Source organism: Daphnia pulex, chromosome 6 (genome assembly GCF_021134715.1).
Source record: "Daphnia pulex isolate KAP4 chromosome 6, ASM2113471v1".
NCBI classification, from domain to species: Eukaryota; Metazoa; Arthropoda; class Branchiopoda; order Diplostraca; family Daphniidae; genus Daphnia; species Daphnia pulex.
The window spans coordinates 2529841-2556563 of NC_060022.1; the positions used below are offsets into that span (position 1 = coordinate 2529841).

At 41.6% G+C, this 26723-nt stretch overlaps 6 protein-coding genes and 2 non-coding genes across 9 annotated transcripts; 1 reads left to right on the top strand and 7 right to left on the bottom strand.

Annotated features, from left to right (window-relative positions):
* Nucleotides 1-21: 21 nt before the first annotated feature.
* LOC124195652 (dynein regulatory complex subunit 2-like) lies at nt 22-5094 on the bottom strand. The gene is made up of 7 exons (XM_046590165.1): nt 4781-5094; nt 4577-4690; nt 4351-4489; nt 4069-4292; nt 3886-3934; nt 3165-3815; nt 22-1026 (listed from the first exon to the last, which is right to left on the bottom strand). Exons 1-6 carry the CDS (start codon nt 4988-4990, stop codon nt 3166-3168), a joined length of 1386 nt encoding a protein of 461 aa, XP_046446121.1. The 5' UTR covers nt 4991-5094; the 3' UTR covers nt 22-1026; nt 3165.
* Nucleotides 5095-5165: 71 nt separating this feature from the next.
* LOC124195648 (ATP-dependent RNA helicase DHX8-like) lies at nt 5166-9226 on the bottom strand. Its single transcript, XM_046590159.1, has 3 exons — nt 6086-9226; nt 5756-6021; nt 5166-5683 (listed from the first exon to the last, which is right to left on the bottom strand). Exons 1-3 carry the CDS (start codon nt 9092-9094, stop codon nt 5278-5280), a joined length of 3681 nt encoding a protein of 1226 aa, XP_046446115.1. The 5' UTR covers nt 9095-9226; the 3' UTR covers nt 5166-5277.
* A 167-nt stretch (nt 9227-9393) lies between these two features.
* LOC124195651 (merlin-like) lies at nt 9394-12731 on the bottom strand. Its single transcript, XM_046590164.1, has 13 exons — nt 12425-12731; nt 12232-12361; nt 11960-12165; nt 11780-11904; nt 11610-11712; nt 11305-11514; nt 11132-11238; nt 10929-11058; nt 10727-10858; nt 10412-10663; nt 10035-10351; nt 9813-9972; nt 9394-9754 (listed from the first exon to the last, which is right to left on the bottom strand). The coding sequence occupies exons 1-13, from the start codon at nt 12509-12511 to the stop codon at nt 9704-9706; spliced, it is 2010 nt and encodes a 669-aa protein (XP_046446120.1). The 5' UTR covers nt 12512-12731; the 3' UTR covers nt 9394-9703.
* Nucleotides 12732-12887: 156 nt separating this feature from the next.
* On the bottom strand, nt 12888-16297 carry LOC124195654 (N-acetylglucosaminyl-phosphatidylinositol de-N-acetylase-like). Of its 2 annotated transcripts, none has more exons than XM_046590168.1 (7): nt 16174-16297; nt 14253-14362; nt 14012-14105; nt 13835-13934; nt 13673-13769; nt 13467-13597; nt 12888-13394 (listed from the first exon to the last, which is right to left on the bottom strand). In XM_046590168.1, exons 2-7 carry the CDS (start codon nt 14356-14358, stop codon nt 13287-13289), a joined length of 636 nt encoding a protein of 211 aa, XP_046446124.1. In that variant the 5' UTR covers nt 14359-14362; nt 16174-16297; the 3' UTR covers nt 12888-13286. The 2 variants fall into 2 exon arrangements, with proteins under 2 accessions (XP_046446124.1, XP_046446123.1); XM_046590167.1 differs by lacking the exon at nt 16174-16297 and adding an exon at nt 14453-14820.
* A 697-nt stretch (nt 16298-16994) lies between these two features.
* LOC124195655 lies at nt 16995-18565 on the top strand. The gene is made up of 8 exons (XM_046590170.1): nt 16995-17139; nt 17340-17437; nt 17546-17642; nt 17707-17884; nt 17953-18058; nt 18130-18215; nt 18278-18357; nt 18424-18565. Exons 1-8 carry the CDS (start codon nt 17088-17090, stop codon nt 18453-18455), a joined length of 729 nt encoding a protein of 242 aa, XP_046446126.1. The 5' UTR covers nt 16995-17087; the 3' UTR covers nt 18456-18565.
* Nucleotides 18566-18841: 276 nt separating this feature from the next.
* Trnae-uuc lies at nt 18842-18913 on the bottom strand. The gene has a single exon. It is a non-coding gene; the product is annotated as a tRNA-Glu (tRNA).
* An 8-nt stretch (nt 18914-18921) lies between these two features.
* Trnaf-gaa lies at nt 18922-18994 on the bottom strand. Its single transcript has one exon. It is a non-coding gene; the product is annotated as a tRNA-Phe (tRNA).
* A 666-nt stretch (nt 18995-19660) lies between these two features.
* On the bottom strand, nt 19661-26355 carry LOC124195349 (very low-density lipoprotein receptor-like). The gene is made up of 14 exons (XM_046589704.1): nt 25685-26355; nt 25493-25612; nt 24002-24068; nt 23847-23905; nt 23603-23725; nt 22951-23180; nt 22784-22872; nt 22540-22715; nt 22230-22481; nt 21257-22143; nt 20996-21191; nt 20872-20922; nt 20667-20800; nt 19661-20589 (listed from the first exon to the last, which is right to left on the bottom strand). Exons 1-14 carry the CDS (start codon nt 25758-25760, stop codon nt 20401-20403), a joined length of 2649 nt encoding a protein of 882 aa, XP_046445660.1. The 5' UTR covers nt 25761-26355; the 3' UTR covers nt 19661-20400.
* Nucleotides 26356-26723: the final 368 nt, after the last annotated feature.

Sequence of the window (26723 nt, forward strand, 5' to 3'; positions counted from 1 at the left end):
TTTTCACAAAACATTGAGACATTATATTTCCAGGTTTACTTTTCTACGAAAACGAAACCTTTTTTTTTATGTCAGAGAATTTTCACAACGACAATTTAAAAAAAAAAAGGCGAAAAAGGGGAGGAATCCGGATAATATCACGATAAAAAAAGGTTTACAGAGGAAAAAGAGATTCAGATCTACATATACTATACAGCAGGGCGCCGACAACACACACACACACTATACTGCGTAGTTAGATGGTATGGATAAAAGGTATTAGATAAGGTATACAACATATAGCGACGGAGTCATGAAAGAATCACGAACGATATATTTACGCACATTGACAGTGTCTTTTCAGCCCTTAAGACTCCGGAGAAAATGACACGGGGCATTTTCAGACTTCAATCTAAATGAGAATATCAAAAAAAGGTGACAATCTTCTTAGACTTGAAATCCCTTGAGTCGCACCCACACACCCACCACGCTGTACCCCAAGTTTTTAAAAGTCGGGAAACTATAGATTGAATACAACACGTATTGATTCCCCCCCATCAAGGAGCCATAGGGGAAACCCCCCCAAAATAAATAGAAATAAGTAAATACATTTTTTTCGTGAAACAATATCTGGAAGGAAAATTAGCTTGCGCGCTCCTCCCATAACACAACCGGGGCGTCGGAGCGTCGGAGGAATCGATCTTGAAAAGTGGAAGGTAACAGTTTGTGGCATCACTGTCGCTAACTATAAACACTCGCGATCACGTTGCTGTGCACTACTTGCCCTAGCGCGCATAATGGATATTGACATCTGGCGCACCCCCGGAATGATTGCGTACGCTACCGGCGTGTGCATAGTTTACCCTGTATCTATATAAATATACCTGCGAGTTATAGTTAGTTGAATTGGGCTTATTAGTGCACGCAAACTAATGGTTATACGCAGGAATCACGAAAGGCGGACGGGAACACGCAACAGCAGCAGCAGCAATTTGAGATCAACGTTCGATCTCTTTTCTTCTTCCAGCCGAGTCTCATCTTCAAAACCTGGCGGTTACAAAACTTTATTAAAGATTCGCCCGGCACAAAATGGGGGGGATTTTTTGGGGTGGGTGGGTTATATCGAACAAGGACAAATTGTCGTAAGAAAAAGAACGTGATGGTATAGTAGAAATTGTGGAATTTCCTTTTAAGTGGTGATTTGTTATCTTATATATAGGAAAAAGGGGGGCGGGAGGAGCTGAAATTGGTCAAAGATTTATGATCGTCAGAAAAAGTCTAGAAAGAGAGACAGCTTTGATGGTCTAATTATTTTGATGGACGGTCGCTCATCTCCCTGCTCACCGACCCAACTCGGCGCAGAGAACCGGAGATGGCGGGGGGAGAAGGTTTGGAAAGACGCGATTTTTCAGAGTGATTGGGTAACATTCCAGTTTTCTCTCTTTTTTCTTTTACCAGTAGTGGGGCAGCTCTAGTATAAAAGTAGGATGAGCGGACGCAATACAGCCAAAGAAAAAGAAGACTATACACAATCAGGATGCCATATCATCGCCGCCTCTTCCAGCCATTACGATCCCGCCGCTGTGTACTACACGCATGGATATGCCCTAGTCCTCGCACGCACTGGCCATCGATTTCTTGTACACACGGTGCGGGACGAGCGCCATGATCGCGTAAGAAGACTCGCAAGCGCTCACGAGCGCGCGACCCGACCCAATCCCATTACCCAGACACTAGACGACGACGACGAAGAAGAGAGAGAGAGACCCGCATACAACGGAAGGAAGGTTCTTTCTTTTTCTCTCCAGCAACGAGTTTGCGCTCCTGCCGAGTATTTTGTCTCCGCTTCCTCCCGCTTTCACCCCCCCCCCCCCCTCTCTCTATGGATTGTGTAGGCCTTCCCGTTTTTCTTTTTGGGTCGGCCTCTCGACGACAGGTTCATTAATTGAGCGGGACACCAGCAAACTACGGGAGACAACAGCCGTTGATGAGGTGTGTGGGGGGGGATGAGCAGAAAACCTGCGACCCACAAAAGCGCGTGATAATCAAGTGACTCTCTCGTTTCCTTTTCTTTCTTTTTTTTTTCCCAGCGTGCCGGTGTTCAATCGCCAAGCAAAAGGAGCCATTGGAATGGCGCTCGATCGTGAGTGATCGCTCTCTCCTTTTTTTCCCCTTTTTTCCTGCTTATCTTTCACTTGAGTGACTCGTCATCGCCGGGGTCGAGCATCCACAACGCCGAGAACATTGCCATCGATTGGCCGTGACGTCCGTAATACTCCGGCACGATTGGGGGAAAAAAACAAATAGGAGAGGAGAAACAACAAGGGGAGGTGAAGGAGTACAAGAACAAAAAAAATCATTCATAGAGGAATTTTGCAAATGTCAAATCAAAAGGGGGAAACTACCTCGATAAATCAAAATAAAATGCTGCGTAGTTTTGGAACGAAAGATAAATTTGCATGTCATTTCGACTGATTTTCCAGTTAGATTCGTGGTCGCTAGACTGCTCCTTTGAAATGACTGTTGTTTCTTTATCGAACCGAGAGAGAAAGAGAGAGAAAAAAGTTTAGAATCCTGGCCGTATACCTTTGCCTGTACAGGATCAATAGTGACTGCCGTTTCCCTTTTTTTACTTTTCTGAAATTCCGGGTATGTTCTTCCTATGAAGAAATCTTCCGGCACACATCAAAAGCCATCGGGGAAAAAAGGGGAGATGGCCGTCTAGCCGTGGTTATATAGAGAGCGCTAGGTTGCAAATCGATCCTCATTTCTCTCTTAGCTGCTCGATGCTGCTGGCTAGGCTATTCATTTCTAGATTGATGATCGCGATCCAACGTTTGAATGGAAAGGAAATCAAAAAAAGAAAGAAAGGAACGGGGCAAACTCTGTGTAAACGCTATTCACAAATCTTGTCAATATGGCTCCTTTTCAATGCTGTACGACTGATCAGAGAGGGGGGAGAGAAACATGAGATATATAGGTCGCGCGTGCCATCCCACCGTGTTCTGATTAACTCAGCCCCCCCCCCCATTTGCATAGCGAGAGATATTAAATATTTCAATGATTGCCGTTTGAATGATAAAGCGAGGAGAGAACGAGACAGTTAAGTGGTAGTAGGAAAGATGGGGGGGGGGGAGTGAAATTTGACTTTACGAGCTGCTAGTAAGAGTAGGCTACTACGGTACATTATTTCTCCGGATGAATAGGCAAAGTCGTGCCATTCAAACTCCAGCACGTGGGGATGTTGACCTCCTTTTTGAGTCTGGCCGTTTCGGCCGTTCGACCGCGGACAATTGCCGCCTGGTGACGTTGTAATAGGACTGTTTCAAGGTAAGCCTGATTGAATCTCGTCCAAAAGTGTTGAAACGGTTCCGACAGCAAACAATTGGCCGGGGGCGAATCGGAAGAGGAGGAGCTGGATGGCCGATGATCCGCTTTCAGTAGTCGGCAGCGCTGGGCCGATCGCAGAATCAACACGCCTTGCTTGACGAGCTGCTCGAGGTGCTCGGCGGCGTCGCTGGAGTTGGCCGCCACGGCTTTGAGTCTCTCGGCGTGCTGCTGCTGTTGTTTGAGCAATCGGAGTCGCCAGCGCTCCCGCCTCTCGTGCAGCTCGTTGCGGCGCTCCATCAATTCCTGTGCGCCTTGCTCGTGACAGTTGCGCTTCTCCTGGATTTGGTTGACAGCCTTGGCGAGCTTTTCGAGACGAATTTCGGCGATGCGCTGCTGCTCGTAGGCGATTTGATCCCTCCTACGCAATAGCGAGTACAAGGCCCAGCGTTGTTCGTCCAACTCGCCACTATCGACGCAATTTTCGTGTAATTGCTGCCAGCTGTGCTCTAAGCGACGAGGAACACTGTTAGATCTCTCGACACACAATACTACTTTGTAGACTCGGGGATTTCTTACCTAAGCGGCGCTCCAGGTTCTGGCAGATTGTCTGCTCTTCTTCCAATCCCTGCAAACAGACACAACAGATTACCGGAAGGTTAAGAGAATGACGCCCCCAAACGTGTTGGGGGCCTTTTTATTTATATAGATAAAGAGGGGTACTATAATGGCACACATTAGCTTGACACGATTTATATGTACCTGATTAATGATATCATCTTTACGGATTTGGAAATTGGCTTTCTGAGCTGTGTAGCTTTCGCGATAATGAGATTGCAGAGTGCTGATAGTCGAGAGCAGGGAACGCTTCTCTTGCTGGTGACAAGTCATGGCCGAAGTATAGTCTGTCACTATCGTCGCTTTGAATAAATTACTTTCCTGTTGATAAACATTTGCCAGTATGTTCAGTCTGGAGACATGCTCATCTATGGATTTTAATAAAACTATAGCCCAGATTAGGTTAGTTTAAATGTGTTTTTATACCAAAAGTTCTGTCTGTTTCTAGTTTTTGAATGTTGCAAAGTTGAACGAAATCCAATCCATTTTGAAGCAGAGATTCCATCAGCCGGTTAATTTCTGTGATATTCTCGCTGTAGCGCTTGTCAAAATCCAATTTCATTAACTGTTGCAAAAATAAATTTTAATGAAATTGGCACAATAAAGTCAACATTTCAAGACAAACAAATAAAAATTTTTGCTAATTTTATACTTCCAATTCCCTGGAAAGTTCCTGGCTTTTCGCATCTCGAAGGACATGCCTCCATTTCTCAATCAATTTACTTTGATTAAGACGAGTCAAGTTCTGCTCTTTCAGAAGTTTGTGCTGTTTGGAAATGATTACATAATTAGTCACACAATTAGTATTATGAGTGTCTGTTTCTCTTCTGCTAGCAAACATTTGAAAATATCTTACCCTGAGAAAAGAATTGATTAATTCTTCTCTCATCCTTCTCCTTTCTTCCTCCACCGCAGCACGTTGCTCTTGTTGCCTGTTCTTGGCATCTTCGCTCAACTTGGGTTTGGCCTTCTTTTTGCCACCCTTTTTCTTACCCTCTCCTTTTGTGCCTTTTCCTTTCTTTCCACCACCAGCTTTCCACTTGTCTGATTTCTTCCCGCCAGCCATTATTGTATACCGTTACTAATTGAAACAAGTTTTCAACGACGACTGTATCATCCGTGTTTCAAACAACACACTGACGGCGAAGGTGAAATTACCTTCGCCCACATCGATTCGACAAAGTTTGACGTTGCCGGGGTTACAATTTTCCTCCCAAAAAAGATCAACGCGATGTTGCCAGTTATATCATCAAATCAGTGTATTTGTATGTAACAAATTGTAATTGCGTACACAAAGAGGACCATGTCACTCTGATTGATTGCAGACAATCGTAAATTTTAAAAGGGAAAATTCTAATTCCGGCGCAGTCGGCGCTGTCGGGAAATACGCCACGAATTAGGCTCCTCGTATTTGTTGTACAACGGCTCGAGCCGTTGGTTTCGTTTGACTTTGCTGAGCTTGGTCGGGTCAGAGAATCTGAAAAAGGCCGGAGCAAACTCCACCAGCCACTTGGCATCGATGACAGTCACTTCACGCATGTACTCTTTTGTGGTTTGAACCAATTCATGGTAGACGACCCACTCGGGTTGCCGGTTAAAGATCGCGCTACTCGGGTGGATGTAGACCACCTGGCCGTCCACCAACGTCCGATAACCTTCTTGCGGATCCTTCTTGGCCGCATTACGGAAGAAACCCGAACAGATGGCTTTCTGCACCCTAGCCGTATTCTTGCCAGCCGATACCACGTCCAATTTGTGCCTGGAAAGTGTAGAAGAACAAATGTTAGATTTTTGAACGGATAATACAATTTGCATCAAAGACTAAACATACCTGTCCATAATGCCCAATAGCTGTTTACGAACATCCTGAGCTCGTTTTAAGGTACGCATCTGAACGAAATTCTCGTAACACCAGGCACTGCTAAACTTGTTGTTCTTCCAGGAATTGTAAACGGCCAATAAAGTGATGTGATCTCCTTCGGCTTGATTGAATTTGGCTTTCTTCTGATCAGCCAACTGTTGCTTATCTTTGGGTCGGTAGAAGACGTTCTGAACTGACAACATGGACACGACTGTCAAAATTTCGTCCGAACACATCTAAAACAAAAATTTTTAAAACGTCAATTACATCGATCAGGAACAATTGTTGATAATATCATACCAAGTGAACAGACATGATGAGCATCTTGGAGAGAGAAGGCTCCAGAGGAAATTCGGCCATACGTCGACCAAGACGCGTGAGTAATCCTTCGTCGTCTAGAGCGGAAAGGGAATGCAGCTGTTCAAGTGCCATGATAAGTGACTCCACAGGAGGAGCGTCCATGAAGTCGAAGTTGAGCAGGTCATTGATGCCCATAGCTTTGAGTTGCAGGACAGTGGAAGCGAGATTAGTACGCTGGATCTCGGGAACAGGCGTGGCAAGCATTTCATCACGATAAGCTCGCTCCGTGTACAAGCGGTAAGTCTTTCCAGGTCCAGTACGACCGGCGCGACCAGCTCGCTGCTTGGCTTGCGCCTGTGAAATGGGTGTCACCACCAAAGAGTCCATTCCGGTCTTGGAATTGTAGACTTTCTGCTTGACAAAACCAGGATCGACGACATAGTAGATACCGTCGATGGTAAGACTGGTCTCGGCGATGTTGGTGGCGATAACAACTTTTCGGGAGCCTGGTGGAGCCGGTTCGAAAATTCGAGTTTGCATTTCAGACGGTAGAGCGGAATAGACGGGAAGAATGATGAGCTCAGGAACGTCAGGGCCCATGGACTTCATGCGCTCGTATAGAATTTCGCAGGCAGTATCGATCTCTTCCTGACCAGTCAAGAAAAGAAGAATGTCGCCCGGTGGTTCGTTAAGGTGGATCTGCATGACGGTAATGAGCGAGGCATCCAAGTAATCCGTCTCAGGTTCCCGAGTATACAATATCTCGACGGGAAAAGTTCGACCCGGAATGGTGAAGATGGGCGCCTCGAAAAAGTACTGCGAGAATTTCACGGCATCCAAAGTGGCCGACGTTACGATGAGTTTGAGTTCGGCTCGCTTCTGGACGGCTTGCTTGAGAAGACCGAAAAGAACGTCTGTGTGAATAGTTCTTTCGTGGGCTTCGTCCAACATGATGCAGGAATACGATTGCAGATCGGGATCAATCAAGCATTCACGCAGCAACATACCATCCGTCATGTACTTGATCAAAGTTTCAGGACTGGTGCAATCTTCAAAACGAATCGTGTATCCAACTTCCTGTCCTAGACGACAACCAAACTCTTCCGAAACTCGCTTGGCAACGGACATGGCGGCCACACGACGAGGCTGCGTACAGCCGATCTTTCCACGAGCCGTGAATCCGGACTCGGATAGATATTGAGTGATTTGCGTAGTTTTTCCCGAGCCCGTCTCACCGATGACAATTAGGATTTGGTTGTCATTGACAGCTTTGATCAGTTCATCTCTGAGTTTGTAGATGGGAAGTGATTGACGTTGCTCGACGATGGACAAACTAGTTTTCTTGCCGAAAGAGGCTCCTTTCGGTCCACCAGTGATGTGCTTTTTCCATTCGGGCATGTCGTATACAGGGGCTCCCGTTCCGCGACCCAACGACGTTGACGGTGCAGCCCCAGCATCCGGCATGGGATCAATCCAGGTCTTGTTGGCGCCTTGAGCCGGTGCGTCAGCTGCTTCTTGTTCTTCTCTGAGCAACATTTTCTGTTCGCGGCGTTCTTTGCTGAGAGCGCCTTGCATCATGGCGGCTTGAGCTAGAGAACCGTCGGGATTCTTGACGATACGAACCGGACTAAGTTCATTAAGCACTCGACCGTGACCTCGAAGAAAGGGTGCCTCTTCTTCCACCAACTCGATTTCGATATCTTCTTCGTCTTCGGCCAGCTTTGGCAGTAAACCCGTTTCTTCGTCGAATTCGGGCAAGTCCATTTTGTCGATACAATTTGCTGCCATCATTTGCTTCAGTTCCCAGCGTTCAGGAGACGAAATCCGTTGCACACGCTTGCGGTTGGTTAGTTCATCCTCCTCTACATTTGCCTTCAAATCTAGCAATGAGAGAGGTCGATCTGGATTCCTTAAAGCTGTTTCACTTTCCTGGCTGGTTAGTCCAGGGCGGCTTGACGTCGAAGGAGCTGGGTTCAAATCTTCGCCAGTGTCTTGGTCCACATCTTTCATAGAAAGAGAGATCTTTTGGCCAGCAATGCTCATAACTTTGACATGAACCTTATCTCCACGATTGACAACTTCAGCCACACTATTCACACGGCCTTCTCGTCGCAACTGGGAGATGTGCACTAGACCCTCACATTTTTTCCGTATTCCTTCAATTTGTACAAAACAACCAAAAGCTGCAAGATTCATGATTTTTCCCGCGTAGACATTTCCCACTTCTGGATTCTCTGGAAAATCTTTTTGAGGTTTCTTTCGACTTGGGGATTCTCGTCTGCCTTCGTTACTTCTTTTATCATGATGACGATCACTTGTTCTGTTTCGATCTCCTCTATCTGTACTCCTGGACCTGTGACTTCTGTCCCTGCTTCTTGATCTCCTCTTTTGATCTCTGCTTCTTGACCTTCTACTTCGGTCTCTGCTTCTGGATCTCTTGCTGCGGTCTCTGCTTCTTGATCTTCTGCTGCGGTCCTTGCTTCTTGAACGTCTGCTTCTTTCCTTCTTGTCTTTACTCCTTGCTCTTTCCTGAACAGGCTCGATTGCTTCAGTAGAAATCTTTTCTTCTTTAGGAGCCATGGCTTCTAGTTCAGCCATTAAATCGTTAGCTTCTTCAACATCTTTAATAGTCAATTTTATGTCTTCGAGAAGCATTGTTCTTGCCTTAGGGTTATCTGCTAAGGCAAGACCAGGGAAGAGTTCCCGTTTCTTCTCTGTTTCTGCATTGTAAACTGTTTTCTTTACCTGGGCTAAGTTCACATCAGTTGTTTTCGAGTTGGCTGATTTCATGTGTTTGATAAGACGAAGCAAATTTGCAATGAGAGAGTCTGAAAACTCGGCGCCATTCTCCAGCATTACACTTTTGAACTCATCAAAGGTCTTGTGTTTTTCGGCCAATGCGATGATGAACTCTGCCAGATCTTTATCGTTGAGTCCCAAATGGTTTTCCAATTCTGTGCACACCTTAGAAACAAGCGACAGGTGTTCGAGTTTCTCTAATTCATCCATGATGATATAGGATATTTTGCCACTTATTAAATCATTTACAAATTGACAGCACAACAATTGGGATGGCGACGAATGTGGAAATTGACGAGCCGACGAAAAAACGAATGCTTTCGTTGTTAAGACAACGTTGCAAGAATGCTGTAAAAGAAAAATCAAAATTAATAGATGAACTGGCAACATTGCGCGCAAAAAATATTTACATTTTTTCGAAATGAATTTGTTAACTTTTGCGTTTCACAGATTGAAATGAAGAATTATCTAATCTTTCTCGGTTCTCTGCATTTTGTGTTTGAATTTGAATGAAACTTTTCCATGTTCATATTGAATTGGTATTCTAGACATACAGGTTCATTTTGCAAAATTCATATAAGAATGTAAACAACGCCGATGCTGCTACTAGTAAAAGACATTACTCATTAGTCAACAAGAGTTAAGTTTTTTTTAAATGAAAGTCTATTTGTCTAATGTCTATGATGATAAGATTTCACGAAAATGGGCAACTTAGTGAATTAAAGATTATAAACTAAGTTGCATCCATGAAAATGGTCAGCCAATTTAAAATTTATGTACAACACATTGTCAAAAGTAAAATTAAAAATATGACTTAAGCTACAGCTCTTCGAAAAAGGCCACGCGCGCTCCAGTCGATCCAGATTTTGACTAGGAAAAAAAGAAAAATTAACTCAAATTTGAATTAATGACTCTCATTCATGCGTACCTTTTTGAGAGTTGAGTATTTGTCGTCCCCTGAACGGAGTTGCTCTTCGTGTAGCTGATCGTAAAGCGTTTGTTTTTCACCTACTTTCAAGACTTCAATCTCTGTACGCAATTCTCTCAGTTGCTCCTGCAGTTGCTTCGATTTTTCCAAGTATTCGACTCTAAATTTATTTTAAAAAATGAGCAAACAATTACGCAACAATTCCTACGATAGATTTACAACCTCTCTTTCTCAATTTCAAGTGAGAGTTGCTCCATATCGCCATGTGTCATAAGGTCATAGTTGGATGAAGAGTTGACCAGTTCGGAAGCAGCAATAGCTGATAGATATCCACTACTACTTAAGCCAGTTAAGTTGGTGAGGCCAGTAAGCTGATTAGCCAGCGGAATAGGAAGGCGGGCCTCATAAGCCGGCAAACTTGCTTCGTTAGAGACATCGTCGAGTCGTCGTAAATGTTGCTGAATGTCCGACTGATGATGTAAATGGTGGTCTGATCCAGCTACCGACGAACTTGATGTCGGAAACAAGTTGGGAACAGACTGAAAAATGGTAATTGTAGTTATTCGCTCATTAAAATGTTGACAGAAACTGCAAAGTACCAGGACAGACGCGGACGACGGGATGCGTGTAATTGGACGAGATGCCGAGTGTAAGGCTGCAACACTAGCTTGTGTTGTTAAAAACTCTAGTAGCTTCTTTTTGGCTTGAGTTTCAGCGTAACGGGCCTGCAAAAGGTCACCTTTTAGCTGCTCTGCTTCTGCTGCACAACGCTCAGAATTCTCTAATAACCTTGAGGCAATTTGCTTCGCCTCATGTAATTGTCTCTGAGACAAAAGTTTTTCCTCTTCGGTCTAGACGCAAAAAGACAATTAAATGTAAAGCTACCTAAATAAGTTATGAAAAAATTCACTTACTTTCATGGCAGATAAACGAATTCTTTGCAACTCTTGTTCAGCGTCTGAGGCTTTTTGAGTTAACAACATTGACTCTTCTTCTGCAACTCGCGCCTTTTCGGCCAGCAGCTCAGCCGACTCTTCGGAACGCCTCTACAAAATTGGTATAATGAAATACTGTACTTGATACTAAAACTAAAAATTAAACTGAAGAATATCATACCAACTGTTCGTTCGCTACACGGAATTCTTCCTGAAAGTGAATTAACTGTTGTTCTAGGGCTGCTTTTTCACGTTCAGCTGTTTCGCGTAGTTGCTTCTCTCGTGCAAGCTTATTTCTTTCACTCTGTCGTCTGAAAAACGGTAAAGTAACCACAATAAGAACTCAACAATGAATAAGACAAAACTTGTCAAGGTCAAATTTACCTGAGTTTCTCTTCTTTAGCCTGAGCCTTCATTTGCTGAACTTCAATTGAATCCGGTTTCCTCCGACGCATAAAGAGATCATGATTTCCAATACACAAATCTAAGATCTAGACATAAAAATGCGGAAATAAAATTCGCTATCCTTTTTCATTTATGTAAAAATCATGGATTACCAATTTGTTGACTCGATGCTTATCCGAATAGAAAATAAAAGGGGGTGCAGTTTTGTCGACTGGTTTAATGGCAAACTTTTTGTCGTCATAGCTGATGTTTTGGATCTCTGACCAGGGAAAGTTAATGCGCGGTACGGATTTGTTATCCTGCTCGTAAATATTCAGACCGAGGGCCGTAACACCAAGCCACAACTCGGAATCCCTTTTATTCTGTTCAAATAGAATAATAAGTTGTAGATTAAAACAAGTTAACAATATGCAAGATATACACGCATTTTAGTTTTAGCTAGGGTTTCTAAACTCACTTTTATAGGAAAATAGTTAACGCCATACATTTCTAAATCCTGTACGATTCTCAAGTACTCCATTTCAGCCTCATCACGACTGAGACCTTTATGATCCGCGTACCTATATAACATAAAGTAAAGTCTTAAGTCTATAAAACGGTTAAAATGGAAATGATGATCCTTATTACCAAATTTTTATTCTTTCTTCCCACATTTCAGCTGTCATTTGATACTGATCAAGAACTCTCTTAGGCAGTAAGTCTTCTGTACCAAGGAGACCAGGTTTCATGGCTGCCTCATCATAATCACCATACTAATGGGAAGGAAAAATTAATTGTGGAAAATCACCCAAGATATAATAATATTACCTTGGCTTGCAAAGCATATGAAGCAAGCAAGACTGATATTTCAGGAGGACAGTATATATCCATGTTGAGTATACTCTGCTTTACTTGCAAGAAAAACAAATGTTGAGTTATTTCTTGAACCAGCTCTTCAGCCACATTCTCGGGATAAAACTTAGCCAAAAATACAAAAGGCACAGGAGTTGTTTTGGGCACATCTTGGTCCTGAACTATAGATATTATGGCCATACAAACAGTTATTAGGTGAATGACACATAATAAGCATTAACACTCACCTTTTCTATCCATTTTCAACCACGCCAGAAATCCTTTGCAGTCTTCATACTGTAACCCAAAATACCAGGTCTCCCTTAATCCAATAGTTCGACACACTAGATCAAATAAATCTCTTCCATTTGCTTTGCACTACAAGAGTTATAATTGTCAGTTTTTTACATGAACATGATTATGTGAATAAATAATACAAACCTCTAGGTTGAATTCAAGTTGTGCGTCTAGGGTAAGAATTTTTACTGGAAAACATTTTGACGATTTGTGCTTCCGGCGGAAATTCATTTTAGCACACCGAGACCTAAACTTAATCAAACAAATCTAATGCAAAAACTTATAAAACTTAGAAAACGTCTTCATTTTGATTCATTCCATTTGTAGAATCAACACAGAATTAACAAATACTGTTCTTTCAGCTGATACAAAACAACGGAAAATGAACAAAAACAGGCTTGATTGCAGACGATGGGATTTTCCATCTATTGACTATTGCCACAGTGCACAGCCATCTGGACCCTGGCGGGACAACATGAAACTACTGGCGGGAAATCGTTTTTTTTTCTTCAGTTTTATAAAAAGAAACATTTCATGTCTGGTCGTCACAAAATTACAGCGTAAATGTCATGCTTTAGAAAATAGTTGAATACATGTATAGTAGGAGTATGACGAATTTCAAAATTGTATTATTGTTCACTGCATTTTCATTCAAATAAAAATAATACATTACGTGCACTGTTGACTTCAACCACTAACATCTGATAACATCAATATTTTAAATTTTGTTTAGTAAATGCAATAAAGTTAAACACAGCAGCCACGTGTGAGAATTCATTAGGGAAAAAAAAACAAGAGCCAACATACCCTTTTTTGTTTATGTTACACACTCCAGAGAAAAGACTAGGTATTTTGTTAAGGGAATTATAAACATCCATAAAATTGAAGGGATCAAAAAAATCTGAGTAAATTTACCCGTGTCCAAAATGCATCGAATCGATAGGATTTAAATTTTCCAACCACCGCACTTCCAGGTGCATATCTGAGACAACAAGCAGTAGCTAAGCTAGTAAATTTCAAGGGGAATGAATGTGTTAAAGAATAAGTATCTTGAAAAAATGATGTACAAACGGCGAAACCAAACATATTGACTAGCATGAGCTGCCATTGCTCTCTAAACGTGAACACATAATTAATTTATTTAGCAAAAGTCTTAATTGACATTATTAACTGTTTAAAAAAATACCTGAATGTTCATCCTATTAACCCAATCGGCAGTACAGATTAATGCACTAGGTTTGATTAAAATCGAATCAATAAATCCCAAATATTTTCGAAACAAACTGACCGTTTCCAAAATGAAAACTCGGACAGTAACTGTTGGAAAAATTAAAGACGATCTTTTAAATATCAATACATTTAATTATGCACACTATAATATAGTTTAAATACCTCTTTTTTTGCTTTCTTTCTTTAATTGCAACACCCCCTGATAAATCGATTTATGATTTAGGTGGCCACTGATTCCATTCTCATCAAAAGTTATGAGCTATAAAAAATTGCATTAAATTGTATTGTTAGTTAAGCCTATTAATCTATTCCTGAAATACTTACACTGTCAATTTTCAATTTTTCAATGTAGATATTCAAAGTATCTGCAACTGATTTGAAATCCCACAAAGAATGTGGATCATCTTCAAAGAAAGGAGGTCCACTGTTCACAGATAATGTAGAAATTTAAGAAAATTTAAGAAATTTCAACAATTTATGAATGTTTGAATGAATTTTTACCTGTGAATTATAATATTGGAATCAGCTAGTCCAAGAATCTTGCAACTTTTTTTTAGTTCCTCTCTCCTTGTTTTACCTAAGCCATCAGCATTGCCTTGAAATAGTGAATTTCACACATTAGAAATATTGTTATAACGTTTGAATTTAAGCACAAGTAACGAACAGACAAGTATATGAGTCCAAAGAAAAAGCTATAGTTCATGTAAGCGTATAGTAATAGTGATATGTAGTATTGATTTACCATCACTCAAGCAAAGAATGTAAATATCCTTTGCTTTCTTTTTCCTGGACGAAGAATCACTTAATGATGGTTGGACTAGTGCTGTGATGGCAGGTCCAAAAAACATGCATCTATTATACATGCATTCATAAGTGCATAAGAGAAAAAAAGTTAGATTAAGGTATTCCATAAAAATGTATATCTCAATTAACAAAACATACTCGTCGTCCGGATGAGCAATGACGAACAAGACATTGCTAAGCTTTTTAAAGAAAACTTCTTTAAGAAACAAACTTTTCTTTTGACTCAAATATCGGTAAGTGAAAAAGGAAACGAAAGTCCAAATTCCTAGTATAAGTAGTAAGTACCAACACATTTTAAAAATAAATATAAGTAGATAAGCCGAAATTGCTCTTCGAAATTCAAAAATACACAATCCTACAGCAGACGACAGCATTCGTTTTACAGCTGCTACCTGCTAGCTGTTTAGCGACTTTAGCCTAATGTGAAAATAAAGAAAATGAAAATTTGAAAACTTATTTCAACAACAAAATAGACCATGCTAATCCGCACAAAGTTTCTTTTAATTATCCTAGTAGCACAAATAAATAATTATCCTAGTAGCACCAAAAAATTATGAGCTTATCTTGCAACTCAATTTCACGTTTTACTTCTGCTAATTTACATCAAGATAATATGCCGGCCGGTATACTTAATGAAGAGCTACTGGCCGTGATGTAAGCCTGTAAGCTTATTTAACTTGAAAGATAGTTGCCACAATCAACAAATTCTCTTCTAATTAACGAAGCAGAAGCAACGTTGCAGATGAAATTTCTCAAACAAACAGCTAACGATTATTTACAGACTACTAATGTAGCTACGTTTTAAATCACGTATTATGACAAGGTACAGTGGTACAGTATATTCCGTGTGTTGTCATGGTTATAGACTTATAGGCTCGCACTTTGTTGTCGTTATGGACTATGCGCCACATCCTTTGATAATCAAAATGTTTACTAAAGCAGGTGAAAGATGAAACAGAACGAGTAGTCGTGGGCGCTTCTTGACTATAAAGATCAGAAATGTGCAGCAGGAGTCTGAGTATGTTATGGAAAAGCAGCGCCACTTCATGCTAAACATTGTATTTACATTCAAGGAAAACTGCGAGCAAACTTCTTAATGACTGCATTAGCTAATCGTGTATTTACACAAGAGTAATTCGCCTTCCTAAGTAGTCCTAACAGTATCAAAGCATCTAGTTAGGATCAAAACAGTCATGTGCTGTAAAAGATTAAAAAAGCTACCCTGACAACTCGTTGCTGTCGCTAGGCAACAGCACAGTATAGAAATAGTAGGCATATACAATTTTTCTTATCCTTTTTTCCCTGATGCAATAACTCGAGTGATTGCTGATCCAGTCGGATCCAGCGGTGATGTAAAAAGTACAACCCAACTTCTTCTTTGTCTCTGTATACTTTAGTAATTGGATATTGTCATCGCCTTAATCTTTTACATCTTTTAAATTGTTATATCAAAAGGTGAAACAAGCTAAAACTGGTTAAGTAATACTTTGAACTTCATTTTCAAAATACGTGAGCTATAACCTAAAAACAATACAAATATGGCGATGTGTATAATGCCATCGGAGAATTAAAAACGGATAAACGCTAGAGCCTTGCGAGTTTGAGTTCACGAGGGACTGCTGTAGACATACAAAGTTATTGATTAAGTTATCACATGAAAACAAGAGAATGCTATGACGCTATGTCAATAAGGTGTCAAAAAGGCTAATAGCTAAAGTAAACTATTGTTTGTTCCAGACAGTTTGGAGAGCTTAAAATGTAAACATTTTATTTGTTCGTTTTTTTTTTGCCTCCTTGACGTCACTATATTATATCTAACAGTCTACTCTATAAGCCTCAACGTTACAAAGGTAATATACTTGACTTTTTTGAATGATGCATGAGGGGCGTGTTACGTCCAACTCCTATGGGATGCACTTTTGCTGTTTAGAAATTTTGTTAAATATGAAAAGAAGGTCAAGACATTTCAACTGTTCAGTACCGTGCAATAAAAACATCACTGGCTGTAATACGTTGCTGCAGCATTGTCTAACTCAGTATGGGGATGGGTAAGAAGAAAAAAGGAAAATTGGTGGCGCAGGTAGAAGTGGTGGAATGAAAAATATTCGTTTTCTCACCTGCCCCCCTACCAATTAATGAAAACTTAGGGAAGAATGGGCGTAATGCTACAAAAAGAACAAGAAACTTTTTGTCGAACGACGAAGGTCATTAGATCCGAATAAATCAATGGGCGACTTTCTTTTCGTCACCATCACTCTTGTCAAGCTATAACAACCTATTCATAATCCGGGAATGAATTTCACAATTATGATCAAATTTCAAATTCGGTGGAATTACATAAGAGCCCACTCAGGTTTAGAACCTGTATTATTCATACATGAGCGATCCTTACGGATCCTTACACGGGTCATTATATATTCCCAGTCATACAAGGGGTACTGCCCACGTGAACGTCATTGGCAGGTCGTTGGTAATTCCACTTTCTCGCCATATCTCAAACGTGTAACATAAAGAAGGTGTCAATAATTACACTTTTGTAAACACTGTGTTGTACTTTGTTGATTCTACTATGATGGGCTTTACAACACCGATAAAACTGTCGAGTCCATAAACTTGCGTGTCCCCTGCTAATCGAACGCAGTCAAATGTCATGATTGCCAGTCATATCTCAAGACATGAACGAGATTTTATTTTTGATAATACTCTACTACGCACACGTTAGTACGTTATATAAAAGGACTTCTCGAACTTTCTTCAGTGCAACATTTTCAAAATGATGAAACTACTTCTTGCGTTAACTACCTTGGTGGCTGCTGCCCACTGCTGTAAGTAGACATTTTCAGCAAAACATAAAATTCAATGTTGGGGATTGTGTTGCCTGTGGGCTATAATTTATAACGAAAAGTAGTATGGCCTCATAGTATTCACAGACTTTTGCTTAATTACAAGTTACAAACGGCAGCCAGGAAAAAAAAGTTTTTGCGTTCACTTTTCCCAATTATCAATTGACGTATTTATTATATAGTTTCAGTAAACCCGGCTTCCGGCTTCACTGGAGATAACAACGAGCCATGCTACAGCACCGCATCTAGTGGAAAAGACGGAGGCATTTGCCTCCAAACGGTACGATCAATAGGAAGCCATTACTATTATATTTAATGAGAGTCTATCCAGATTGGATGAAAGAATTAAAGAGTTCATAATTTGTTATAATAAATGTGTTCTATTCAGGACTGCTGTGCTGGTGCGACCTACATTTCTAACTTGTGTCCTGATTACCAGGCCAACGTGAAATGCTGCTACTCTTATAATTCGTGCAACACAAATGGTAAAATGCACCTTTATTCATTTAAAGAGATTAACATTGAAAATAATGCAACTATTTGCTTTAGCCGTTTCTTGTCCGGCTGCTCAGGCTGTAGCTTGCGAAGTTTTGGGAATGCACGAGAAAGGCCAGATTTACTTGAAAGGTGAGCACTTTGATGCTTCGGGCAACAATCCTTATGATGGAGCCAGCGCCTTATCCAACATCCGTGATACGTGCTACGGCAAACATGCCAAGCTATCCGCGTAAGTTAAAAAAAAAACCCATAAATATTGAGAAATGATTTTCAAAGTTCCTTTTTCGTTGACCAAAGCTACGGTAATGCTCCCGGAGGAAATGTTTGTCTGACAGCAAAGATGGTGACCAGCTTGCGTGATTATGCTCGCAACTATTACAACTCAAACGGTGTACCCATCGAGGTATATAATTTAATTTCTCTGCCGAAAATATGATCGTTCAAGACTTGAGTGGTTCTTCCAATAAAATTTAGGTCAATGCGTTGGCCGGATCAAGCCATTCCGCTACATCTTGGCACTACCAAGGAAACACTTTCGATGTTGGGTGCACTTACCCCACGTAAGTGCTCTAGTGTTACTCTTTCACACACGTATTTCTGATGATCGCTGGTCTATTTACAGAAATCATTGCTCGGCTCTGACCACCTGGTGCCGCAATCAAAACCCCGTGGAATTGTGCTACCCTGGAAGTTCATGTGGAGGTTGGTGAACTATCGCGCACGTGCTAACGATTTGTCGATTTCTAAACATTTGTTTGTATTTTGCAGGTCACGAGACATGGGTCCACTGCGCTCATTAAAAGAATTCAAGAAAAACACGCTGACTTTAACCAACTTTCCCCCTTTTTTCTGTAATTTGATAATGCAAAACTTCCTTTTCTTGGCCTGAATAAACGGTGCAAATATTCTAGAACAGTTTTTGTGATAACACTAAAGATGAAAATTAATTTTCTTATTCTTATCGAAACACCGTATTAAAAAAAATTAATAAAAAAAAGACTGGCGTGGTTCTGAACGGATCGCTACATGGTTATAAGACTCAGATTTGTCAAGGGCTATTCAAACTTTATAAAATGTTGTTTCTCCAGAGGTTCCCATCCCGCCGTGGGTGGCGCTAGTATAAAAAATCACGTTTTTCTTTAATTACAATTAAACGATAAAATCAATCAAATGAAACAAAAATGTTTTCCCATACCGGGAATCGAACCCGAGCCTCTTGGGTGAAAGCCAAGTATCCTAGCCACTAGACCATATGGGATAAACTCTTGCCGAAACCCGGGATCGAACCAGGGACCTTTAGATCTTCAGTCTAACGCTCTCCCAACTGAGCTATTTCGGCTTACAACAAGACCATTATTTTAGAATACCAATCGCCTTTAAAGGAAAAAAAGAAAAAACACAAACATTTCATCTAGGGATCGCCAAAATGTCAACAACACAAACAAAATTGTTTTAGTTATCTTCAGACCTGTTAAGATTCTTTCAAAGAGAAAGTTTTTTAAAAGTGTAAACTGTAAAGTCAGAGTTACAACTACATTCAAGATTCAATGCATTTTGATTGTCAAGAGACAACTTATTTTTCTGAGGCATAAGTTCCTTTTTTGTTTGTAAATTTTAGCATTTTTTTCACGTACTCAACTACTCACGCCTATGAAATATCAGTTTTGCTATATAATCTATGCATAGTCTATTTATTGCTTACCTCCAGCCTCGAGAGTGCTGCATGTCTAACGAAGCGACTGTTGACTTTGCCAGCATGTTCCACTTCAATAGTTTCATTCAAGTTTCTCTGCACACAAGCTGCAATTATTAAATTTGTGATTTTGAGCTTGTTCAAAGTCCACGAACTTTTACACCAAAATTAGTAATTTTATCAAAGGCTTAGCTTTGAACCTTTTGATGTCGATAATTTCTTTCGTAATGAATACAAACTCTTGAGTTGCATCTGTAACCTACAACATTGAACACTGATAATTTTCCTGAAAAATTTTAAAGAATATTAAGCTGAGAAAGACGTGCTAATTTAATGGAACAAATAAAATAACACGTTGCATTTTTGGGACATAAACTGATAACATATCAGATCATTGGATATATTATTTTACAAATGTCACAAAGTTGGTGGATATATTTGATTATGAATAGCTGCGAAAAATGATAATAATTGGGAAATTAGTGGGACACGAAGGTACAGAAACGTAGAAGGAACGGAGACAACGGCAACAACGTCAATTCCAGAACTAAACAATGCTGATGGGGGATCACACCAAGTCTGTGCCGAAAATGCCAAAAACACCCAAAATGACAAATGTGGGTAACATCACAGACTAATACGTGTGAAAAACAAAAGAAAAAAAGACAAATTTCACGTATCTAAATGGAAGGAAGGTGGAAAAATAAACTGCTGTACGTCAAAATACGGACAAGAGAAATTGAATGTTACGTAAATGCTTGACTGAAAGTTTGGAGGGATCTGCTGAGTCGACTGGAATCTGGAACAGAACTGCCCAAAGGCTCTCTCCTTGGCGTTTGTAACAACAAAAGAAATTCTTTTTATAGGCGAGTCGACTCGACTCGCGCACAAAGGAATTGTGATGAGCAATGTTTTATCCCCAAAATTACTTGTAGAATCCATCATCTTTGGCCATCTGCTGGAACTCATTTCGTAATTGCACCCTTTGTTACAAACTTCTCTTGGCTATTAAACGAAAGGATTCAAGGAACCTGCCCATCTTTCGTCTAATCTCAAACGTATTCGTTGGTGCCTGGATGGTTGAGCGGCTCCACCTCCGGTGCTGACGGCTTAGACCGCCCCGACGGCGGGTTCTTGGACAGAGCAAACTTGTCCTCTGTCGTCTTTCTGTAAACGGGATTATCAAAGTTCATACTCGTCGCGTTCCGCAGCACAACATGTCGGTAGACGAAGAAACCCACCTAAGTTGTTTTTAAAAATAAGCATCGCATTAGTGTTATGACTTGTGATTCACGGAGTCACGAAAAGACTTGGTTACCAGGGCGACAACTAACAGCAAAGCGACGACACTACCAATTACCAATCCGGTAATGGTTCCAGAGTCGTTGGTCAGGGAATGAGTTGCTTCCTCAGAAATAGACGTCAATAATGTATCGTTCATCGTTTTCGACTCTAAAAATACCAAAGGGTTTTAATATCATTTTCGTGTAACTAAAAAATCGATAAAAAATATTGCACTTTACCTGTACTTGTAGTTGATGTTGTCGTTGAAGCATTGCGAGCTAGTAAATGAGCTGTAATGGAAAAAGAGGTGTTTTAAATTCATTCATAAAATTACACAGCACTCAATTTCAAGTGGAAACTTACTTTCAACGCAATTAAGTCCGTCGTCCAACATCTGAAAGTTGTCTGGACAAGCGCAGGATATCTTAGCCGAGCGGTCATTGATCTGAGGGGCTGGCAAGCATAGATGGGAGCAACGGCCGTTGAAGGGCATACAGTGATTGGGTCCACCGGGCTGGCGATAGGAATGATAAACGTGCACTACCATGGGCAGCTGTGACTGAATGTCAATTGAATCGTAAGATGAGTGAGGAGATATATATTGCGTTATAATGGATTTCATACCGAATGCGTCTGAGTGACTGAAGTGGCATTTTTGCCATTGAACTTGTTGGCTCGCATGATGGTTCGATGATCCCAATCCGACCAGTAGATCCAATCTTCGAATACAGTGACGGAAAATGGGTGGCTAATGGCCGGACCGGCGGCAAGCACCACGCGTCTGTTGGATCCATCGTAGTTGCAACTGCCGATCATATTCATTTTGGCGTCGACCCAAAAGAGTCGTCTATCAACTCGATCCAGCGTGATACCGTTGGGCCACTTGATGTGTGAATCAATCAGCACCTGCCTGTGAGTGCCGTCGAGGCCAGAGCGTTCAATGCGCGAGGCTCCGCCCCAGTCGGACCAATAGAGCCAGCCCTCCAAAGGATCAACGGCGATGGATCTTGGCTGCTGGAGCCCTTCCGTCAGCAATGTCTTTCGGAATCCACCTTCCAAGTCAGACACTTGAATGGAAGATACCAGCGACTCTTTGGATGAGTCGGTCCAATACAAATGGCGATAGATCCAGTCGACTGCCAGCCCGTCGGCTTTGACAACGTGGCCCGAAGCCACAACCGCTTTAGTTTCACCCTCATCGATCGGGGCTTTGTAAATCCGCCTGTCATTGATATCACTCCAATACAGCATGCCACTCTCGAAATGAAAGTCGAGTGCTGTTGAACTGCGCGTCTCGTTGACAATGGACGTCAAATCCCGACGGTCGAGAGAGAAGCGGCGGATATCCGTCCCGTGGGTGAAGAGCAACGCCGAATGTCCTTCATTAGCTTTGCAATGCGTTCGGTCGTGCGGATCGCGGGTATAACCCGTAAGACACTCGCACTTGAAACTGCCTTTTTCATTGATGCACGTCTGCGAGCACGTTCCTGGCTCCAGGCACTCGTCCACATCTACAAAAGAAAAACAAAGAAAGGGTGTGTGTTTTTCTCTACTGTTTCTAAATGATCCCACACGAGAGATAAAAAGAGGTACTAACCAACACAAGTCGAGTTGTCTGAGAGCGTGTAACCAGGATGACACCCACACCGGAATCCCCAAGTCGTATCTGTGCAAGTGTGCATACATCCGCCATTGTTGATGGAGCACTCATTAACGCTGCATTTGCCTTTGGGTTCGTCCTGCCATTGACCGCAATCGTCGACTCCATCGCAGACCTTGTCGAGGCCGATGCACATTCCACCGCCGCAATCAAATTCGCTCTCAGGGTTACAGCCCGTGGAGATTGTGCCTATTTTTTTGTTAACGTTATCACTCGTAATTAAATTCCAGAGAAAAAAGAAAAATACCATTGCAAGACGTTTCGTCGGACGTGTCGTTGCATTCAGCGGCACCACTACACTGCAAATGACCCGGAATACATTCGCCGTCATCACAGCGGAACTGATCCGGTCGGCAGGTGGATGGAGAGCAATTACGTTCGTCGGATCCATCTGGGCAATCGCTATCCCCGTCACACTGCCATCTGTTAACAATTAAATGTATAAGTTATGGGAAATGCCTGATTAACTACACAAGTTATGTAATTCTTACGAAGAGTGGATGCAGTCAATTCCGTTCAGGCACTGAAATTCTTGTGCGTTACACTGATTAGTTCCATTGAGTGCCGATGACGGGCAATCCTGAACATTTCCATTATTATTAATAATGAGATATAATCATTACGTGGGTGGGAGAATATAAAAAGAAATAGTTATTACCGCTTCGTCCGATCCGTTAGAGCAGTCAACAAAGCCATCGCATTTCCTCTTGTTGGGAATACAGACATTATCACCGCAATTGAAATTATTGTCTGGTGGACAAGAGTCTTCCGGGCAGTGGTCACCTTCATCGGAATTATCGCCACAGTCATCCTGTCCGTCACAGAACCACCTTTTCTGGATGCATCGACCGTTGGCGCAAGTGAATTCATCCGTCGTGCAATTGACATCTGCAAAACAGGAATTTCATATAAATTTAAATGTGAGATTTCATGGAATGTCTTTTGTTCTTTTTCCTTTTCATTCTCTTTATTTGATCAAGGCTTCTAAGAATTTGCGTCGGTAATCAAGACGCGGAATGAGTCGGGTGGAGGGGGGCTGATCTCATTTCTTATCTCGAGCGACAGCCGGAGGTATTAAATTTCTCTCTACTCGACTGGAAATACGATTGGCTCTTAACGAGTTCGTGTCTACTTGAGTGACTCTCTCCAAAGGCCTGTTGCGAGAGAGAACAATCGAATTGTGTGTCCCAAGTGCAAATTATTCCACTCCGGCAACTATCACCCGACGATGACTGGGCCGGGTGGGCCGCCCATCTATTCCATTTTTGATGGTTGCCGAAAAAACACCCTCTGTGGAGAAAATGACTTACTGCATCCTTCCTCGTCCGTCCCGTCGGAGCAATCGGCATTTTTGTCACAGATCCACGACAGCGGGATACATTCACCGACCCGGTTCTTGCAGGCAAACTGCTCCTCGGTACATTTTTTGATTTCTACAGGAAGTAGAAAAGAAATTTATCACACACGCACAAAGATCAATAAATCAATAATCGATTACATCAATAACAATTCAATCTAATCAAAAAGACAAATAGTGCGGAAAATACAACGTACCGCATTTGGTCGGATCCTCGTCGCTGCGATCCTCGCAATCGTTTTCTCCGTCGCACTGCCTGTAGAGAGAAACGCGAATCGATGATTAATGTCGAGGTCGAAACTTGTTATCATTGCACAAGGGCCGAGGTTCTAGTTAATTATATATAGCTTACCATCGCAGCGGTATGCAGCGCGGGCCGGACGAACACTGGAACTCGGTATCGGCGCAATGGACTGACCCTGTTTAAAAAGAGAGAAGGTTGGCAATTAATCAAGTAGGTCACTCAAATATATACGCACACTCCACAGCTTCCTCTAAAAACAATTTGAGTGTACAGGAATTGGCGTCTTATAGCAAGGTGGTTGTCAGGGCAAGCCGGAATGAAATCAGACAGCCGGAAAATGATCCTGCAAGGATGCAGTGCGGAAAACTTTAAGCCGACTTTGATGAGAGGAACTTGGAGGATCGTTTTTTTAAGAGACGGTTATTTATTTTATGAGTCCAGGTCCCCCCTCCACTCCACTCCATTTCAAAACTCGTCGCATAATCACGACGCGGATTGACTCGGCGTCGGGAACCAATAGAAATGAAGCTATCAATCATCCCACGTTGAAGCCAGACCAATGAGAATAGACTGTGACGTCATCGACAGATGGCAATCGTTCGTTCACGCGGTCTTTTTCAATAGTCCCACGAAAGCCGCTATTGATGGTAAAACATGGTCCTTTCCCGATATCCCCCCCCGCTCTATTCAATAACGCCTCTCATCACGGGTGGTGAGAGATCCTTCCTTGTTGATGGAAACGTTCAAAAGAATTCCCCCTTAATCTAACAGACGGTAACGGCCTCGGCCTGATCAAAAGAAACGATCGCGCAACTGGATTCTAAAATAGCTTCCAGCGGAAATATCTAAAAATCTCGTCATGTCAAAAATATTGCATGCTGTCGTCTGATGTAAAAAATTTAAAAATTCATGATTGGTCAGGACATGACCAGACTAGTAAAGTGAACCAGAAAAAAGGGTTACGCCGGAATCATCGATTTTTCCACTCTCGACTCTTCAATATAAACGACGCTGTATTTAATAGCATAAAGAGCCCTTGAACTACACACGCCATTTAAATACATGTTAAGGCTAATGGTAGTACCCTGTGATCTATCAGCGGTTGTTATATGTTATCCTACTCTGGTGTGATTGAATTTCCGTTACGGTCTCAAGAGTCTCTTTCGCGCCACGATGAAACAGGTTCCAGTGCTCATGGAACTCTCACACAAAAAGTGGGACCATCCCCCAACCGACCAATTCAGTGTTGGGAACACGGCCCTATTGTGGAAATACTGCATCCTCATTGGTCTGAAAAAGAACCGCGCCACTATCTCACCACCACCAAAAAATATATACAAGGGAAAAAGAAAAGTAAGAACCGTTTTTGTAACGAACTGACGGATGGAATACTAAAGACCCCTCCCATCTAATGCCTTTTTTTCCCTATGGACAATTCAAAAAACCCTTTAGGCGGTGGAATGAGTTTCGGCAACCTGACGCCGGCTTAATCTTTTCCTCCCCATGATGACATGGAAAAGTGTAGAAAAATGCCGGTATTAAATGAAAGGCAGGAAATGTAATTCCCCGTGACGTAAAATAAGACGTCAGATTACTCACCACGGCAATGTTCGTTTTCGTCTGATGAGTCATCACAGTCGTTTTCGCCATCACACGACCACGAGAAGGGAATGCATCGTCCAGAGGCGCATTCAAACTGATGCGAAGCACAAACCTCACCTGTTCGAATGCCAATTGAACAATGTTTAATCAATGGAGAAATAGACGGAAAATAAAACATGAATTACGTACCGGCCAACCCAGATTTCAGACATAAAAAGAACAGAAAAGTAATCAATAATGTGGTATGGCCACGATGGTCCAACATGATTTGTCTAATCCTCAATGCCAATGTCCAATGTGAAAATTCTGTTGCAACCAGACACACACGTCACGTGATGTTGTGTGTCCTTCTAGTAGGATTTATAACACTCGATTATTTTTTTTCGCCAAAGCCTTGATTCAATTACGAAATTGAGACCGTCACACATACACACACACACACCAGAAAACTATAATCTAATCAAAAACTAAATTTGAATCAACAACTAATTTTGGGGCTTTTTCTTTTTACTTCTTCTAAAGGTGGCCGCCGGGAGACGTAGCAGACGAACGACCGATTTCTAGGGCAGTCGAGTTAGTACTGAGCCTCTTGCCAGTGGCCAGTGACGTGGATGGTGGTGGGGGGGGGGGGGGGGGGGGTTTATTTCAAAAAGAGGTTCTCCCACTGTGCAGTAGGTGCGCATAGCAGACGACGCGCGCAATGCTAAAAGATTTTTTTAAAAATGGTGAAATGGAAAACACCACAGGGGAATATATAAAAATCAAATCTTGGAAATGGTGGGTGTGTCTCTGTTATTTTTCGTTCAAATAAGAAAATATATGATAAAAAAAGGCTTCTTTGGCATTGGCCGACTTTTGGGAGAGTGTGTATCGAGATATTAGTTTGAAAGTCGGGGATTCGGCAACTTTTTTTTTTTCGTGCAAGTTGAGCACGCGCGCCAGGCGACACTTCAACGGGAATCAAAATAAATGTTTCTTGAAAAATCCCACTCTACTACATAGCCAAGTCCGAAATCAAATTGTACAAAAAGGAAAGATATTTTATCATTTTTTTTAACTTACTGCGTCAAATAAAAAAAAACCCCGGGCGTGAACGTGAAATGTGCGTAGTACAACACGAATTTCTCTAGTATTATAAATTTTTTTTTATTCCAATTTTTTAAAAAGTTGTTCCAATTAAATAACGCCAAGAAAGAAAAAAAAACGAGTCTGGGGTGTAGGCTACTAG

Excerpts from the sequence above, each read along its gene's own strand:
- LOC124195652 (XM_046590165.1), bottom strand. The coding sequence starts at position 4,990 with ATGGCTGGCGGGAAGAAATCAGACAAGTGGAAAGCTGGTGGTGGAAAG. Across the intron at positions 4,691-4,780 it reads TAATCAATTCTTTTCTCAGG|CACAAACTTCTGAAAGAGCA; the intron begins GTAAGATATTTT and ends ATTTCCAAACAG. Across the intron at positions 3,935-4,068 it reads AAGATGATATCATTAATCAG|GGATTGGAAGAAGAGCAGAC; the intron begins GTACATATAAAT and ends GTCTGTTTGCAG.
- LOC124195349 (XM_046589704.1), bottom strand. The coding sequence starts at position 25,760 with ATGTTGGACCATCGTGGCCATACCACATTATTGATTACTTTTCTGTTC. Across the intron at positions 23,906-24,001 it reads CGCTGCATACCGCTGCGATG|GCAGTGCGACGGAGAAAACG; the intron begins GTAAGCTATATA and ends TTCTCTCTACAG. Across the intron at positions 22,716-22,783 it reads ATTGACTGCATCCACTCTTC|ATGGCAGTGTGACGGGGATA; the intron begins GTAAGAATTACA and ends AATTGTTAACAG.
- LOC124195648 (XM_046590159.1), bottom strand. The coding sequence starts at position 9,094 with ATGGATGAATTAGAGAAACTCGAACACCTGTCGCTTGTTTCTAAGGTG. Across the intron at positions 6,022-6,085 it reads TCATCATGTCTGTTCACTTG|ATGTGTTCGGACGAAATTTT; the intron begins GTATGATATTAT and ends TTTTTGTTTTAG. Across the intron at positions 5,684-5,755 it reads CTATTGGGCATTATGGACAG|GCACAAATTGGACGTGGTAT; the intron begins GTATGTTTAGTC and ends TACACTTTCCAG.
- LOC124195654 (XM_046590167.1), bottom strand. The coding sequence starts at position 14,688 with ATGCTGTCGTCTGCTGTAGGATTGTGTATTTTTGAATTTCGAAGAGCA. Across the intron at positions 14,106-14,252 it reads CATTCTTTGCTTGAGTGATG|GCAATGCTGATGGCTTAGGT; the intron begins GTAAATCAATAC and ends CACTATTTCAAG. Across the intron at positions 13,770-13,834 it reads AAAAATTGAAAATTGACAGT|CTCATAACTTTTGATGAGAA; the intron begins GTAAGTATTTCA and ends AATTTTTTATAG.
- LOC124195655 (XM_046590170.1), top strand. The coding sequence starts at position 17,088 with ATGATGAAACTACTTCTTGCGTTAACTACCTTGGTGGCTGCTGCCCAC. Across the intron at positions 17,140-17,339 it reads GGTGGCTGCTGCCCACTGCT|TTTCAGTAAACCCGGCTTCC; the intron begins GTAAGTAGACAT and ends TTTATTATATAG. Across the intron at positions 18,216-18,277 it reads GTTGGGTGCACTTACCCCAC|AAATCATTGCTCGGCTCTGA; the intron begins GTAAGTGCTCTA and ends GTCTATTTACAG.
- LOC124195651 (XM_046590164.1), bottom strand. The coding sequence starts at position 12,511 with ATGAATTTCCGCCGGAAGCACAAATCGTCAAAATGTTTTCCAGTAAAA. Across the intron at positions 11,905-11,959 it reads CATATGCTTTGCAAGCCAAG|TATGGTGATTATGATGAGGC; the intron begins GTAATATTATTA and ends CCTTCCCATTAG. Across the intron at positions 10,859-10,928 it reads GTGTAGCGAACGAACAGTTG|AGGCGTTCCGAAGAGTCGGC; the intron begins GTATGATATTCT and ends CCAATTTTGTAG.